The 18,745-nt window shown below is 36.6% G+C and overlaps 1 protein-coding gene across 1 annotated transcript in view; it reads left to right on the top strand.

Moving 5' to 3' along the window:
* The window catches only part of LOC140136238 (solute carrier family 12 member 4-like), a 160,968-nt gene that overhangs the window by 79,232 nt on the left and 62,991 nt on the right, over positions 1-18,745 (top strand). Inside the window, 2 exon segments of the mRNA XM_072157962.1 lie at positions 11,291-11,308; positions 16,861-17,016. Coding sequence (XP_072014063.1) covers positions 11,291-11,308; positions 16,861-17,016 — 174 coding nt within the window.

Genomic DNA, 18,745 nt, shown 5'->3' with positions numbered 1-18,745 from the left:
TACAAATTATGAGCATTCAACATAAAAAAAAAAGCGTGAAAAAAGGGTGTTTTATTGTGTCAGCTAAGAAATTTTGCCATTAGGCCCATATCGTCATAATAAATTACAGTAGATTTTAAATTGTTTATATGAATTTTCCCAATCCAAATCGGTACAGAATTTTTTCCTTGCATTGAGTATACCGCGTCCCATGTAGTCAGTCAGTCGCAGGTGGCAGTTTCCTATTTTTCAGGCAGCAGGATACAGGTGCTTAACTGCATACTAACTATATTGTAGCAAAAACAAGATGGGAGTAAAGCGTTAATATGTGTAGCAAAGTGTGCAGAGCTCCATCATTTGCCTAGAACATTCATTCATTGCTACATAATGCTATATATTGCTGCAATGTTGCAACACCATAGGTTTAGCAGTAGAGCTTGCTATCTATGTCACCTTCCACAGACCATTCATTCATCATTGCAGTTAAATGCTGCATGACTTGTACAATATACCTATTTGCAGCTGATCGTCTGTCCTGAGAGTATTATAAATAGATGATTGCTTCAATACTTTTGCAACGTGCAGAGCTCCTTCATTTGCATAGAACATTCATTCATTGCAACATAATGCTATATATTGCTGCAGTGTTGCAACACCATATAGGTTTAGCAGTAGAGCTTGCTATCTATGTCACCTTCCACAGACCGACCATTCATTCATCATTGCAGATAAATGCTGTGTGACTTGTGCAATATACCTATTTGCAGCTGATCGTCTGTCCTGAGAGTATTGTAAATTGATGATTGCTTCATTACGTTTGCAACGTTAGGTGTCTATAAATGTAGAGCATTGTTGTGAGCTGTGACAGATACTGTGTAACTATATAGGTGTAGGGTTACATTCAGAAAGAGTAGCTGGTAGGAGATACGTGTAGTAGTGATAACTTTCAGAGAATGCATGTATGTCTATAAAAATAATAAACACTAAATAGATTCATCAGGTTTGTTAGTTACACTAAATAGATTCATCAGGTTTGTTAGTTGACACTATTTGTTTTGAACAAAATTAAAACTTCTACTCACTATTGATGGTTTCACCTATCATGGTCGATAGGAAGTCAGGATACGTCCAACTGGAAGTAAGGATCAACAATCATCATTGTGATGATGCCTATCAACCATGATAGGTAAAACCGTCAATAGTGAGTAAAATATTTGGTTTTGTTCAAAAGAAAACTCTTATAATAAAAATAATTTCACCATCATGGTCGATAGGAAGTTGGGATACATCCAACCGGAAGTAGAGATCAACTATCATCATTCTGATGATGCCTATCAACCATGATATAAGTGGAACCTTCAATAGTAAGTAAAATATTTGGTTTTGTTCAAAAGAAAACTCTTATAATCAAAAATAATATAATAATAAAACAATAAATTCTTTAGAACATCATGCAATTAAGCCTCTATGCGCTACAGGAAGGATATATTGTGTGCTATTTATAATATTTCACCAATATTTAATATATTTCACAATTTTTACTGAAAGTAAAGCCTAAATTTGGCCAAATTCTAAAAATGTGATTTTGCAAATTTTGACACTTGAGTACTGGGTGCTAGAGCTTAAATTGTTTAATGGGCTCTAAACCTGGGTGCTGGGCTCTGCCGCCCGCCATTGCCCACCGTAGCTACATCCGTGGCCTATTCCCAGATCCCTTACATTCTGTAAAAAGATTGTACACCAGCAAGTATTTGTCTTGCTCACTTTGTTCGCACCTTTTCATATTTTTTTGACAGCTACTTTACATCCCTGCTCTAAGATAGGTTTAATTAAAATTGAGTTGGCAATTTCTTTTTACAAATTTTGCAAATGAACAGTAAAATTTAAGGGAACTTGATTGTCTTATACAGCGTTACATAAGATATAATTTGTATCTATTAAAGTCGGAATAATGAAAATGAGGAGGAGGATTGTATGGATTAAAGCATCAACGGTTGGGGCAGGAATAATGCTGAAGATGATATTGTTGATTCTGAAATGTGATATTTCATTAGGGATTTTGAAGATGTTTGTCACCTTGGGTGATAGATTTCAATGCCAAGCCTCTACTAGACTTCAAAGTTAATGACAGCAAATATAATTATGTGCCGGAATTGCCTTGTGGCTAAAGTCATCTCTATAGCTTGATGAAAATCAAATAAGATATTTGTTAAAATATGTATATGCTATGTCTGTCAGGGAAGAAGATGACAGCTAGTGCAGAACCAGAAATTTTAGAGGGACCTTATATAATTATTACTGAGATAGGAGATGGGCTATTTGAGTTGAAATCCATACACCCCCTATGGAAGATGTGACCTTAATCTCCACACAGGGGGTGTAGATTTCAAATGGGGTCACCCATTCAGGTAATCCCATTTCAAATTCACACTCCCTGTGTGGGTGATTAAGGTCATGTTTGCCATAGGGGTATATGATTTCAACTGGAATAGCCCAACAGAGGACCCCTCCCTTCATGTTGATCTTGTTTAGAATACAAGTGTGTAATTGTTTATTTCAAATGATATTATTATTGTCTTGCTGGGTAACCAAATTTGAAGCTATGTTGTTGCATATAAAGCTGAATTTATACTCCATCGCTGAGTGACAAGCGCGCTTTTCAAAATGCAACAAGACGCACTCCATCTCATTGGCTAAAAAGCAATTGCTATCGCACAGCGATGTAGTATAATTTCAGCTTAATAAAGGTGATGAGATCCTCACCTTACCTCACCTCACCTCACAGGCTGTGTCACCCACTCTCAGATGTAGCCCTCCTCAAGTAGCTTCCATTTACTTCTGTTCTGTGCTTCTCTTGCCCAGGTTGTACCCAAATAGGATGTGAGATCATCACACCATCTTCATTTTTGTCTTCCCCTTCTCTTTTCTGTTCTTGGCTGCCATTCCGTTAACCTCTTTGTCCATCTATTGTCCTCTCTACAAGCTATGTGACCCAGCCATCTCCACTTTGCCACTTTGATCCTTTCAATGATATCTTTAGCATTTGTTTTGTCCCTTATTTCAACATTCTTTACTTTGTTACGTATGGTGATATGTAGCATTTTTCTCTCCATAGCATGCTGTGCTACCTTAAGTCTTTGTTCGAAAAATTTGGTTGTTGTCCTCAACTTGTCCAGGTTTCACAATCATAGGTCATTGTAGGTAATACACACTGGTTGAAGACTCTTTTGTCACATGGGTGGTGAGATCAGGACTTGTCTAAAATGGAAGGTTGGCTTACCCGGCATAAATATTAATGTTAAAGACTATTCCAGTGAAACGGCACAACATTTGTGCTCTTTTAATCATGTTAGCCAATTGAGATACATTAACTCTTTGTACAGAAAAAGCTAATTACGTCTCCAAAATTCTATTCAGAATCTTGATGTTACTATAATATTTACAGTAATTTCTTGGCCAAACTGGAACATGCGCGTTGCGTCCATGTAGCGTACTAAGCGTGTACGCAATGTAAGGCGCGTGTATGCTTTCTTCTGTACCGCGTTTTATTCGCGCGTGTTTAACGCGGAGCCACTAGCGTTTATAGTGTTCCAGTTTGGCCATGAAATTACTGTAAATATTATAATAATATATTTTGATGCCAAGCATGAAAATTCCAACAAGTACAAAACACAAGATTGAAAAAACTCAGTGCTGACTTGACGCAGATAAAACTCTAACTACGTTCAAAGTACCGAGGTCAGTGTCAACCTAAAGCAAAATAGATCGTAATCAATAAGATGGTGGCGAGGTTTAAAGCATCACTGTTGAAGAAATAGTGTTTGCTAGCATTATTATATTCATGTACCATCTTCATGAAAGTGTACTGTGCCTGCAGTAATGGGACAAGAAAATGCAAGAAATATTATAGTGCCACGTTCTGAAATTTGAATGGATGTCTAGACCATTATTCACAACATGTTTTTAACCCCCTGAGCACTACCTGCCGATGTAACATTGCCTCTGATTGGTCAATTACATGATATCTTCACTTTAATCACCAATCAGAATGGAGCTTTGCAAATAATTCACCCCAATTTTTTGTGTGGTGAAATTATTCTAACAATGTTGCTGATTGGTCCAATTGATAATGAAAACTTCTTTTTGACCAATCGGCAGGTAGTTATCATGGGGTTAACCGCTCAGAGACAAATTTTGTAACACCCATGCCTTAAACCCCTGAGGAAGGTACTCACGTATGTAAGGTATATGGGGATGTGTCACTCTTATGGGTCGCTATTTTGCAAGAAATCCCAAAACATGTGTCCCGATTTGGGAAAACAAACATGGGTCCTGATTTGAACAAAAATGGTCAAAAACTGTCAAACCAGCCGTTTTTTAGGATAAAAAATCCCTAAGCATGGGTCCCGATTTGAAAAAAAAATGGTCAAATCAGCCTTTTTTTTAGTTAAGAAAATCACTAAACATGAGTCCCAATTTTGAATAAAAAAATAGTCAAAAACTGTCAAATCCCTTGGATTTTATATTGCACAGTGGAGGACACAAACATTTGAAACTTGATCACTACACCATGGTCATGGTTACACATATTTGACAGAAGACATGCATGTATAACACCTACATTGTACAGCCATATACTTATTCTTATATTAACTTTTTTTTAAATTTTGCATTTTTGGATCATCAACAGTCCTTGTGTGTTCATGTTTTGTGATTCCACAAATGCAATTTAATATACATGTAGCAGTGCACCCATACACACCCACGTACACAAAATGAACCACCTCTCTAGTACTAGGTCCTGATTTGCCCCTCATACATACAGGTGGATGCCCATAGTTAATAATAAGTGTGATTACTTTGTGTTAAATGACACGTTCATACTTGCGTTGTGCCTAGGATAGATATAATCAAACCAAATCCCTGCTCCTAATATAATTTTGCTGTCAACAGCAGAGTGGCTCAAGAGCATCAGCGACAGCTTTAATCATGCGTGAGTGCTTTGTTAATAGCCGAGGTTTGTTCATGTTATACACAGTTGGCTCCCATAGTGAGGGTTTAGTGTTTCTCTATGAGGATAACTAAGCACCATTTTGTATGGTGCCTCTTTCTATTCCATGCTGTTATTATAAGCCAATTTTTATCAGGCATTGGGCTATTCCAGTTAAAATCCACACTACCCTTGTGGAAGATTTTGGAAACACCTTCCACAGGGGCAGGGGTAGCGCTAGGTCGCTTTTTGGGGTCCCGGACCCACCAAAATAGAGTCCGGACCCCCTGTTTTTAAATTTTATTCAAGTTCAGGGGTCCCTGCAGACCCCCAGTTTTTCAATCTAGCGCTAAATTGCAGACATACTATTTGTGCTACTCGGACTCGCCAATCTCTACTCCGGACCCCCTACTTTTTAATTTTCCGCAAGTTCGGGGGTCCCTGCGGACACTGGAGTGTTTCGTTCTAGCGCTACCCCTGCACAGGGGGAGTATGTTTTTCAAATGTAATTGGCCAGAGTTAATTATTTTGAAACCCATACTCCCCCTGTATATGGTTTTTAACCTATATCTTCCACAACTGGAGTGAGTATTTCAAATGGAAGTTACCCAATTAGCTATTCTATTTGAAACTTATACGCCCTCTGTGGAAGACTTTAGCTAACTCTTCCACAGGGTTAGTGTGGATTTTAAATGGAATAGCCCATTCAACTTTCATAATCTTCCCATGGCCATGTTTACTCACTATCAGTAGTATGCCTGGCCAGGACACCCAAATAGTCAATCATAATTTAGATTTTGACATGGTTTTTTTTTTTTTGGCAAATGCAAAAACAAGGTTAGCAACTATTTTAAATTGTTGCGATTTGGTAGTTCACAGTATCTTGCGTATGGAAGTGAGCTTTGGCAAAAATTGCATTGATCATTTCATAGCAAGTGTGTAGAAGAATTCAAGTATCACAGATATACTCTTGTAGGTCATGTGGTTCTTGAGTTATGTTGTAAAGAGGGCTGAAACAACAACACTTTTGTAAAATGTACATAACTTATTTACAATAATATATCAAGCAAGTTTTCATATGATTTGTAGAATGAACTTTTGCAAAACATTAAAGCGTAAATTTTCAATAATATATTGATTTTGATAATTAAAATCAATTTTTTTTGGCTGCTTCGACCAACAATAGATTGTGTAGCCTTAAAAGCACACTTATATTCTTACATTTGAAGATGATATCTATAAAACCACTGCCATATATAATCTTGTTATTGTATGCTCCTTGAATACACATGCTCCTTGAATACACATGACGGGTATGTAATATACCAAAACCGCACAATAATTCTATCATTGCATACTTCTCTCTGGAATACCCATGGCGGTATTGACAGTGTACCAGTACAACTGCTCATGCTATTGCACGCTTCTGGAGTAGTCTGCTCATGCAATTGAATGCTCCTAGAGTTCACATTATACAGAGGTTGTTTTTTTTCAAAAGTAGGGTAATTTTGAGTTCACTCCTTCAGTAAATGTGATGCTGATCGACGATCTTCGTAGTTTATAATAAAAATTATATTATATATATAGAACATGCCTTCTTTTTGCAGCTAAATGGTTAGGGTATACTTAATACTTTAATGACTGGTCAATAACAACAAGTCTATACCCAAGATTTTGAGTATAAAAACTCGTACTCGGCAACTTGAGGCCAAATTTTGCACTATGATTGTTTAATTGAGGTTATTGAACTATGCCACTGGAATGAGGCCATTGGTCATAGTGAGACAAAAAGAAGCAGAATTTAGGGAAGAGGTATGATTTACAAAAATGCCTGGAGGTGAACGACGTTGTCTTGCAGGGTTGTCACCAGGACCAAAAAGTACTGGTTAAAATATTGATGGCGAAGCGTAGCGAACGAAGCTCTCGCGCCTCGCACTATCTTTTTAGTGAACGCTAGGGATTGGGGAATAGGCTTTGAGGGTACCATCCCACATCCCACCATGTAGGTAGCTTTTATTTGTATTGAAGAACTCAGGGGAGAAATATATATTGTCATTTTCACTCCCACCATTATATTACAAAAGGCTAGGTGGAGCGAAAACTGTTGGGTGGGTCGAGCAAGAACTTTCCACAATCTGAAATTTCAGCAGATTTGAGTACATTGGGAAATACCCATTTATTGTGTAAACCTTACACATATGGAGGGTCTGACCGTGCAGACAAGATTGTGCAACATTGTCATACTGAGAATGTTGGATGCTATTAATTAGACGCGAGGCGGGATTCCTGAAAGCAAGACTTTATGTTGTAAAGAAGCGTTTTATTATGCATAGTTCTCGTCCGGTTTTAAATCAGATGACATTTTAGACTACCTTGGGCTTTCTGTCGGTTGCAAAGACGTGGTTTGATTTACACCTTTCTAATTAGAAGTGACAAAGTCAGTGTGATACTCCATGTCTTCAATTTTGCTAGTACATAAAAAAAAAATTTGCCATCACAATCTTCATGATCAGTCCTCACCTATACACCACACCGAGGCCTTTTCAACCTCTGTTGTATGAAGCCCTCTTCAAGAATCATTTGTAGCTGCCCTTGCCCAAGTAGCGCCTCTATATGCTGTTAAGTCTTCGTCTTTGCCTCCCTCTCCGCTTTCCCGTTCTTGGTTGCCACTAGGTGATTCTTTTTGTCCATCTATTGTCACTTTTCTTGCCACATGTCCTGCCCATCTCCATTTTGCTTCAACAATCCTTTCCATGATGTCTTTGACTCCTGCTTTGCTTCTTATGTCACTGTTCCTGTTTCTAATCCGGTAAAGTTAATGTTTAGCATAAGTCTTTCCATGGTGCTCTGTATCGTGGTGAGTTTTTGTTCAAGTTCTTTAGTTGTCAACCAGGCTTCGGCATCGTAAGTCATGGTCAGTCCTCTCCTCATCATCTTCTAATTTTATGATGATTCCATCTTTTATATACCGTAAAAGTGGATATTTTCATGCTGGATTTATTTTCGCACTGTTTGCATTCCAAGCTGCTACCAGGCAAATTATACTGTACATGTAACAACGCATGTCCTTTTCTGTATAGATCAATATAAGGCAACTTAGAATCAGGAATTTAAAAACAAGAGCAACAGTTCAAAATTGGTAAAGCGTGAAAAACTAATCACACAAAAATTTCCACTTGTGCAGTATGTGATTCAGTCAATCAATAAGAGTCAGATGTCGACCATTTCAATATTGACTTCCGTTTTACATTTACTCATTGTAAATCCCGGAGTTTGCTTTAACCATTATTAATGTGTCATATTTCTATGATATGAAAGATGTATAATGTTCCTGAAGCAATAGAAAACAAAACATAAATGCTCGCTTTGTTTAGTGTTGATCAATTTCCTGACATCCTTATCACTTTGCTTTATCGCACCACTTAGTAAAATATTTTTAAGTGTTGCGCATTAAATCTGTTCATCAGGAGCCCTTTACTTTGTATTACAGTATTACATCTCAGCCAAGATGCAGTATTATCAGACTCACTGGTCTGATTATAATGTGAGCATACATGTTAGGAGTGGATCCAATACTATTACCTACATATTTGAATTAAATATTTGATTCTAAACTAAAAATTGGTTATCGTTTGAAAAAAATCAATACATTTTTATTCCAGTTGAAATCCATACACCCCCTATGGTAGACATAACCTTAAAGGAGTATTTCGTGATCCTAGCATCCTCTATTTATGTCATTTTTCATTAGATATCCACGAAAAAACCTATTCCCAAAATTTCAGTTGATTCCGATTTTTTGCGTTCATGAGTTATGCATGATTATGTGTATTACACTGCTCCATAGACAATGCGTTGTAATTTCGTTCTGGTGCACCAGAACGAAATTCAAAACCCAACGATATCTTTGCTAAAGCGAATTAATCTGCAAGAAATATTTTGTACATAAACATTATGTAGCCAGAGGTTTCCAGTGATATAAAAATCTCAACTTTTTTTTTGAGAAAAGTGGGGGATGAGGCTGTGGATCACGAAATGCCCTTTAACCTCCCACACAGGGGATGTAGTTTTCAAATGGAGTCACCCATTCAAGTAACCCCATTTGAAATTCATACTCCCTGTGTGGAAGATTAAGGTCATGTCTTCCATAGGGGGTGTATAGATTTCAACTGGAATGCCCCATTTGCACATTGATTCATGCACCAGCATATTGAATTTGACACACATACAAAAAGTGCAATGGCGTTTGTCAACTTATTATACATGCATATGTATCAATGAATGTTATAAAACATAAAAATGCATGCAAGCAAATTTATTGATAGGGAAGTCTAACTATTATGACAAAGGGAGTAGACAGTCAATAGGGACAGAAATATTGAAAACTGATATTAATAAGCTATTGTTAGATCATATTTTTTTCAACCAGGACATTTTTTCCCAATAACCAGACTTTTAATAATTATGATGATGATGATGATATTGGACACTTGGTAAAGCGCCAGTATCCGCCCGAAGACTCTCATGGCACTTTTGCATTAGCAACATTTAATATACATATCAATTTGTGAAAAAGAAATAGTCATTCAAATGAATCTGGGGAAAGGAAGATTTTTGCATTTTAAGGATAAAGCAGATGGAACCCTTTTGACCCTTTGGTTATGCACCTGCATCCATCCTCTCAAAAACGGTGATATAATTAATGTAAAAGTATGTAATTGGGAGCAATTGATGCCTAATAGTTTTCATTGCATGTTGACTGACTATCATTTCAATAATGGTGATGGAAACTTAGTACTTTCATGTGATGTGTGAAATGATGCCACCATGGAAAACAGGTGGAGAAGAACAGATTGGTTACTAAATGAATATCCACATGCAGGGATGATTGACAACATCATATGGCTAATGTGCTACATCGCTAACATTGCGTTACAGAGTGTATCAAAATGATTGGTACCCACTCAATATCCAGTGAATATGGCCAAGACTACCACATCAAAATTGTGTCATAACAGGTCATTAAATAACAAATTGTAGTCATTTCAAGAGGATCTAATATTAAATGTGGAAGAAGCAGGTGTTTTATTAGAGCTGATCTAAAGCTGATGGGTACCAATTATTTTGATACAGCCTGTATGTTGTTTAATTTGCCCAGTATGATGGATGATAGGGTTCAAGTTATACTGTTTTACAGTTATCAAATTAAGTTCTCACATCAAATTGTGTTGATGAAGATGAGTAATGTTCATAATTGTAGTAATTTATCCATTTTCTGTAACAAATAATGGAGATTTAATTATGCAAGAATTGAACCAATTTTAAAGTATATAGATTCTTATCATCTTTATTATTTTCATTATTATTTTCTCTCTTATCTTCATGTAAAATATCAAATTTAGTTACTTCAAATTCATCTTTAAAAGTGTAATTTGGGTTCTTTATTTCTTAACCCCATATCATACTAAGCAGTTGCAGCAGTAGTGATTTTATTAACTAGTAAGCTACGCTCTTTGCGGCTGCTTTGTACACAACCAGAATCCTATTGCAGCCACCTCAGAGGTACACTGTTGCCCAGCTACTAAATTGGTACCTGTGTGGGTACTCTAAGAGTACACACATTGGAATCACACACACACATACAGTACACACACTGGTACTGGATTGGTACTGCAGTGGTAGCCACAAAGTAGCTGGGGAGCAGTGTACCTCTGGGTTCCACAGCAATAGGAATCTGGTGGTGTATATTACCAGACAAAGAAGGTGTTGAATCAGTTCTTCCATGAAATATATTTAATGAGAACCAGCAGATACTTCTTTCACACTCTTGTGTAGAGAGTTTCAAGAAAATGAATTTCAAGAAAATGTTTCAAGAAAATGGATTCAAGGTTTCAAGAATTTCAAGAAAATGTTTTTCATGGTTTCAAGAAAATGGATTCCACAAATCTTTGTAAAAACATTTCTACTATGTGATGCTCATGACTGAAGTTGAACCCTTCAATTTGTCACAACACATACTGGTGTACATGAAGGACATAATGTGTTTTTCGAGAAAACATGTTTCAAGGATATGCTACTAATCCATACTCCTCTACTTTTATCTCTCAGTGGCCCGATTTTATTTGAAATTGAAATTTCAAACTATTAAACTGTATCTTTAGCTAGCTCTATGTACACCTATATATATGTGAAACAGAAAATTTGGAAAAGAAATCACTCTACACCACTATGTGTTGCGGCCGACGAATTGTCATTATTGCTTTATGTGTTTGTCTAAAGATATGTGTACATATTTTTTATGTTCTTGCTACCAAAACACAGTCAGAAGCTACCGTCCAGGTAGGGTATAATTAATAATTTAACCTATAGCTTGCTGCTTGCTGAAATTCAACCCCAACAAAATTCATAACATTGTTTAAAACTAATCACCCACTACCACCAACAAATCTGATGAGGTGTTTTTGTTACACATTTGTCCTCATTTAACCTAATAATGCCTCATAAGAGGTGTATATGGTTGCAGATGTAGTTGTCATGGAGGAGAGTTGCTGGCAACCATGCTCTACACTCCACATCCACCTCTTTCCCAAACATTTGTATGATGAAGGTAATACTATAATGTAGTAGTGCTGTCAGAAAGGGGCAATTACACTACTCTTTGATTAGTTTTGTCAAAATTAAACTCCGTTTCAAAGAAGAACGGCAGTCCCTTGCTCAGACTGATGAGAGTGCCCTGTTTATGAGCGTCATACGTGGAACTTTGTTTGCGCCAACCAACATTTTGACTCGTAATCGGCCAATCAGATTAATGTGTCTATTGTTATGATTGTTAGACGATTGAATCAGCCAATCAGAACCCCACTTCCGTGTTTATGCTGTGCAGTGTGCACGCTCTCTAAATGTAAGCAAGTGCTGTTCTTCTCTGACAGAAACTTAAGTCACAAACACCACTTCCCCAGAATCGTGCAAAATTTATAAACCATTTGACAAAACACCTTTCCTAGCCCCATCTGCTCATGCTCCTCTCCAGAATAAAGTGTGTGGACCTGCCAATGAAACTGCTCTCACATTGTACTCCTTACAATCTCCTAGCTAACTTCCCATTCCCCTTCACATTCTTACACTTTTGACAGGCAAATTCACCCACATCCTTCAGGCTCTCCTTGTGTGTGTTTTGATAGGAAGTTTTAACAAGCGCTGTACTTTTTCTGTCATATTGCAGCTGCTAAGGAAAATTTAAATTTTATTACATAATAAACCATTTTTTGCACCGAGTGCTGTGATTTCATTGCAGTCCTAATACAGTTTTCATATGAAGTGGTTTTGGTTGATACGTATTGATTCATTTTAATTGAATTGCCTCATTTTTACGTTGTTCATAAACAGGGTTTCATATAAGAAGCATGCATAATGAATATAGAAATATATGATTCTGTGTGTGTGTTTATATACATGTAGCTCCTCTTTCCCATGCTTCCTTTAAACAATACCAAGTTTTAAGCATGCTTTTAAAGAATACTTGTCTGTATTAAAGGAGAATGCAAGTGAAGAAAACATGTTCTTTTAAGGGGGTACTACACCCCTGCCCAATTCTGTGCCTATTTTTGCATTTTTCTCAAAAAATTTTAGAGCATTGGTGACAAGTAATATATGTATATTATAGGGGCAAGGACTACAACTACTGCACTGGAAATTTTATTTCAGCACAGATAACAGTTGTGGAGTTACAGTCAAAAATGAGGGAAAACTAATATTTGATCAATAAATCAATAACAACTTGCCTTGAGTTGCTGAATTTTCAGTGCAGTAGTTGTAGTCCTTGCCCCTATAATATACCTATCTTACTTTTCACCAATGCGCTATAATTTTTGAGAAAAATGCAAAAATAGGCACAAAATTGGCCAGGGGTGTAGTACCCCCTTAATTAAATGTTATAAACATAATTATTGAACACATATCCACTGGTTTGACGGAAAACGGAACAGCATTTAACATAAAATTGAATAAAACATGTCTGTTCCAGCCCTGTGATATTTAGAGTTTTATCTCATACATGTCAGTGTGGGTACAGTGACGTCGTCATACTCACAAAGGTTTTGAATAGCTACAATATATGACATCACTGTACCCGCACTAGAGCGTGAAACTATCCCATCAGCACGTTCCACACTGGCGCGAGACGTAAATACCATGTGGTGGGAAAGAGCATATTTTATTTGATGTCGTGGTAAATATCATCCCGTTTTCGGTAAAACCAGTGTATATGTGTTCAATAATTACATTTATAACAGAATTAAGCATATATTTTCATCATCAGTAATATTCTCCTTTAAGTACATGAAAGACATTATAAATCTGTAAAACATACCAAGTTTTAAGCATGTATAAAGAATACATTTCTGTATTAAGTATGTGTAGGACATACTACTTCTTTAAATCATATCGCATTTTAAGCATGCTTACCAAATAAGTTTTTGTTTTAAGTACCGTAACCACCCGGGTATAAGCCCACCTTCGACTATAAGCCCACCCCCTATTTTTCAAAACATTCTGGGAACAAGGGTGCACTCAGGTATAAGCCCAGTACTAAATGTTGGCCAAGTTCTTAAATCAAATTAATGCTTTGTTCTCATATTTAAGAACAAATATAAAAAATATCAGTTGACAATTAAAATTCCACACTTATAATTTTAAGAAATTGACATGGATGATAGAAATTACTGGTACATTGGGCATATACAAATGGGGCCCAATGGTGCCTGGCCAAAATGATTGGGGGGCCCCAATGGTAATTTTCCATAGGCATCCAAATTATTGGGGGCCGAGCCCCACGCCCCCCCCCCCCCTGGTTTCCGGAGCCACTGGGGGATGATTGTTCTTATTTTTAAATTCAAGCACTAGCCCTTCCCCGGTTATAAGCCCACCCCCATTTTTGAAGTGAAATCTGCCATCTAGGGGGGTGGGCTTATACCCGAGGGGTTACGGTACATGTAAGTTATTCTACTTCTTTGAACCATATCAAGTTTTTTATGCATCATTCAAAGATTCATTCATTTATGCATGCTTACATGTACAGAATATATTTCTGTATTAAGTACATGTGAGACATTCTTAAACACTTGAGAATGTTCATGCAATCTTATTGTTGGCTCTTAGCCGTGTGATACATGTATGACATGATATAACATGGTTCAGCACATGCGCGTGAGCGCAATATGTCATTATGTGAACCAATCCCAGGTAATTCCTTGTAAAATGTAGGATTCAATTTGATTAAAATTTGGTACACTTACGATATTTTTTATATGAATTGAAGTGTTTAAGAATGAAAATAAAAGTATTGTTTTCACAGAGTTGTTTTACACCAAAAATAATGATGTCACCATGTTATATGATTTGAAAGATGCAGCAGCTAAAAGCAATACCATTATTCTCTTTCTACTTCTTGGTTTAAGCATGCATAAAGTAGTACATTTCTGTGAATTAGTAGATACATCTATAAGACATACTTCTTCCTAAAACCATACCAAGTTTAAAGCATGCATAAAGAATAACCAGTTTTAATGAAGCATGCATAAAAAATATATATTTCTGCAATGAGTACTGTATGTAAGTCATCGTTTACTTTAATTTCGGGACTTGATTAAATGATGAAAATGGAAATCAGTACATTTCAATGTGACACAATCAAGTAGAACAAATTGCTTGTCACCAAAAACTCTCACTGAGTTTTTTGACATGAACAGCGGAGTGACACGGGACAGCGGAAAGACGGAGACAAGAATCCTCCCACTTAGTGCATGCCCAAGGAAAGGGTGGGGATTCCTTGCACCTGTCTGTGTGTGAACAATGGATTGGATTAGAATCAGGCAGGATTTACCTATACCATGAACAAGGAATTGTCATCTACACAGGAAGGAGTGGGGTTTTCCTGGCATCATCCTGTGTATAGTGCCATTCCTGTAAGAATATAGATTTAAGAGATGCTGAGAGACTTGTTGTATTGCCTCTAATGCATGCCATGTCTTTTTCTAAAAAAGGGGGCATTTATTAGAGGTCATTTGAAGCCATTACATGCCCATCAAAACTATCATTTTTAATAGATACATAATGCTACCTTTGGATGTATGCCCTGACACATCTGGAATTCCAAAGGGTGTACCTTGAATTATAAACCAGATGAACTTGCCAATAATTGGCTTCAATAAGAGCACACGAATAAGAACATATCATACCCGCAGATATATTAATCGTCAATCATTGTGACATTGAACTAATCATATCACCAAGTAGAATCAGGCCAAAAAAATTTGTTTGTTTGTCCATAGAGGCTTATGAAAAAGTTGGGTGGGTAGGTCGGATTTTTTTTTTTTTTTTACAGATATTGCAGATAATCCTGATCTTTCTTTAAATTTATACTAACCACTGTTTTATACGATGTCCCATCGATGCCAAAAAAAAAAAAAAAAAAAAAAAAAAAAATCAAAATATAAGTGTGCCAGTTATGCAACATACAACTGTGCCCAACTGCTTGCATGCCATTTTATATTATACACAATGTTATGAGTCTCATTTTTTCTCAAATTATATGCAGAACAAACTTTAAAGCTAAAGGAGGAAATGACATTGTAGTAATAGAGGTTATCCACTTCACTCATGTGTGACTTCTAACAAAAGGCGCTGGTTCCCATAGTATTCCTCATTCAATCCAATTCAATGCACAACCTGCAGTGACCTCGGAATTACCTGCATGCCTTTGGTGGGCTATTTTGAAACAATCATGGTTGCACATGAAGGTATTCTTTTGAAAGTCCTAAACAAGGTATAGCAGTCGCTGATAGGATATGCAGCTTATAGAATAACCTCTATAGTATTATAGACACCTGAGAACATGGGAGATAAAGTTAAACCCCTTGATTCTGAAAATGATAATCAAAATTAAAAAGTGTAAAAATGATAAGTTTTACAAGACTTTTCGTATCATATTTTAACACGTACAAAAACAACAAATTTCTAGTACAAATCCTATGTCGAAGTGCGGCGAGGTATGTTTCATACAAAGAAACTCGCGAAGGGGAAAAGGAACTGTGTGACGCACATTGGAAAGAGACCAAACTTTCATTAATTTTGTACCAATAGTGCGTATCCCATATATGTGACACAATCTGGTCCATGGGGCCCAAAGGAGGCATTTTTGAAAATTGAGTTACTGTAATTATTACATTATACATACAATAGTCTTTTTTTGTTTTTTGATGTCTATTTCCTTATGTATTTTATTGCTTTTTACTCCATATTTTTACTTTATCTCAGTTTCAAATTTGCCGCCTTTGGCCCCCATGGACCAGATCGTGTCACATATAAACCATGAGGAAGGAATAACATACAACATTGTAAGATGACATGATCAATGTTGACTTCATTTTAAAATGTTCATCAGTTCACTTTTATCTCCCACACAGGTAGTGTGATTTTCAAATGGGGTTACCTAAATGGGTGACTCTATTTGTAATCTAATAAAAAGATTAAGGTCTTGTCTTCCATAGGGATGTATGGGTTTCATCTGGAATAGCCTATTGGTAGGCTGACACCAATTAGCTAGCGTTGTGCATTGTTAGAATTTGACCGTTGCTAGGTCAACTGGCTCATGCTTTTTTGTTACGAACCATTGATCGAAATGATCACAACACAAAGCCTATAGCGTATCATAATTCGGAACAGGTATATGAGCCCAGGCTTGAACCAGTAACCAATGGTTATTAGCGTGCACTACATCAGCGAATATAGAAATAATTATAGTCTTGTTTCATCATCTCATGTAATGACATTGTATCATCTAGTTTGTTGACCTACTCTAATATCAAAATGTCCATTTCTCTTTCCTTGTGCAGCCCAAATCATCACCTCAAATGGGTACCTTTATGGGTGTATATCTACCTTGTCTTCAAAACATCTTGGGTGTGATACTTTTTATTCGTCTCTCATGGATTGTCGGCACTGCTGGAGCCATAGGGAGCTTTTTCATTGTACTTATATGTTGTTGCACCGTAAGTATACTGTTTCATGTTTGGAGTGAGCACAGAGTCGCCCATTATACATAAACTAGAATTGAATTTCATTGTGTTATCTCACTTTGGACCACAATAGCCTCATCCCAATGGCATAGTCCAATAACCTCAATTACATAATCATAGTGCAAAATTTGACCTCAAATTGCAGAGTATGAGTTTTTGTATTCAAATTTTCAAAGGTCATTCAATGAATGTACAAATGTATTTGGGTTTAAGAACTGTGCCCCTGATAGATGAGCATGTTGTGGATCCTAGTATCTAGTCTTGTCCGGTTACTCTATGTAATGTACACTGGGTTCGGCTAACAAATTAGTGTAAATGGAGAGTTGGCAATTCCTCATGCGTGTTATGAATGATTACCTCTAGACTGACAAATTGGCTACTTTGAGTGACATCGAGTTTGGCGAAAGGGATCAAATGTATTTTTGCAACAGGTAATTTTGTCAAAATTACATTGGAAACTGGGGCAAACCGACTTATTTGAGTGAGAGAGAAAAATCAGCATTGGTGAAACTCAAAACTAATAATATACTAGGGAGTCATGAGCTGTACCACTTCCTACCACTGCATGCACTAGGATCCACAACATGCTCATCTGTCAGGGGCACAGTTCTTTAACCCCAATACATTTGTACAGTCATTGAATGACCTTTGAAAATTTGGGTACTAAAATTCATACTCTGCAACTTGAGGTCAAATTTTGCACTGATTGTTTAATTGAGGTTATTGAACTATGCCATTGGGATGAGGCCATTGTGGTCCATAGTGATGTAGCATTCAGATTTTTTAAAAATTAGATAAACGTTGAAATTCAATTAGATAAAGGTTGAAATTCAATTCCTTGTTTTCCAATTTAGTCCATAGCTTGATTTGCATGTTGTAAAAAAGAATCTCTTTTCCCTATGGATATGATGAGTGGTCATGAATTGAAACATGAGCCTCAAATTGTAATCAAAAATTGTCAATATATATTGGCAGTGATTCGCCAACAATAACCTGTCATGTATGATATGAGGGTATATTATTAGTAAAAACTTCATTACTAGTCCAGTGCAAGTAACATGATTGAAAAGGTTATGTTGTTCTTGAGGCCAGTTGCGTATATGAGAAATGGTGCCATTTTGATTTGAACAAGTAGTTCAGAGGTTATTATGAGCTTGTAGCCAGTGAGTTAGGTGGATATTGATATTTTGGTATAACTTCTTTCTGTCGAGGAGGTCATGGAGACCTGTTTACCCAAATAATGCTTTTACCAAGTTTATTATACCACTAGTGGTGTTTTTTTTATCAAGTGTTCATCCTCAGCCCATCGGGATGTAGAAATACGGTGAATTATATAATTTAATTTTGGTGGTACTTCCGACTCATAGCAATTGTAAATAAAATTCTGTTTGGGATTATTACAAACACTTTTACATTGGTATAAAACAAAATGTTAGAAGTGGTATACATTCACTTAGCCTGGGCAATTCACTAAAACCAGTTGATTTGGCATATCAAAGATGCCACATATACAAAGCTTTGAGGCACAGACGACATAGAGGAGGTATCAACCTTGCCCCCAATGCACAGTGTGTTTGCACAAATAAATGAAAAGAATACAATTATAATTATGTCACTATAAAGTATCCATGTAAGCAGGCAAGGCATAAACCTAGGACATCATCCAACATGTAAGTAAATCAGACTTTCATCAGGGTTACAC

The sequence above is a fragment of the Amphiura filiformis genome, chromosome 16 (assembly GCF_039555335.1).
Source record: "Amphiura filiformis chromosome 16, Afil_fr2py, whole genome shotgun sequence".
Taxonomy (NCBI): domain Eukaryota; kingdom Metazoa; phylum Echinodermata; class Ophiuroidea; order Amphilepidida; family Amphiuridae; genus Amphiura; species Amphiura filiformis.
This window is presented reverse-complemented; position numbering and strand designations above follow the sequence as displayed.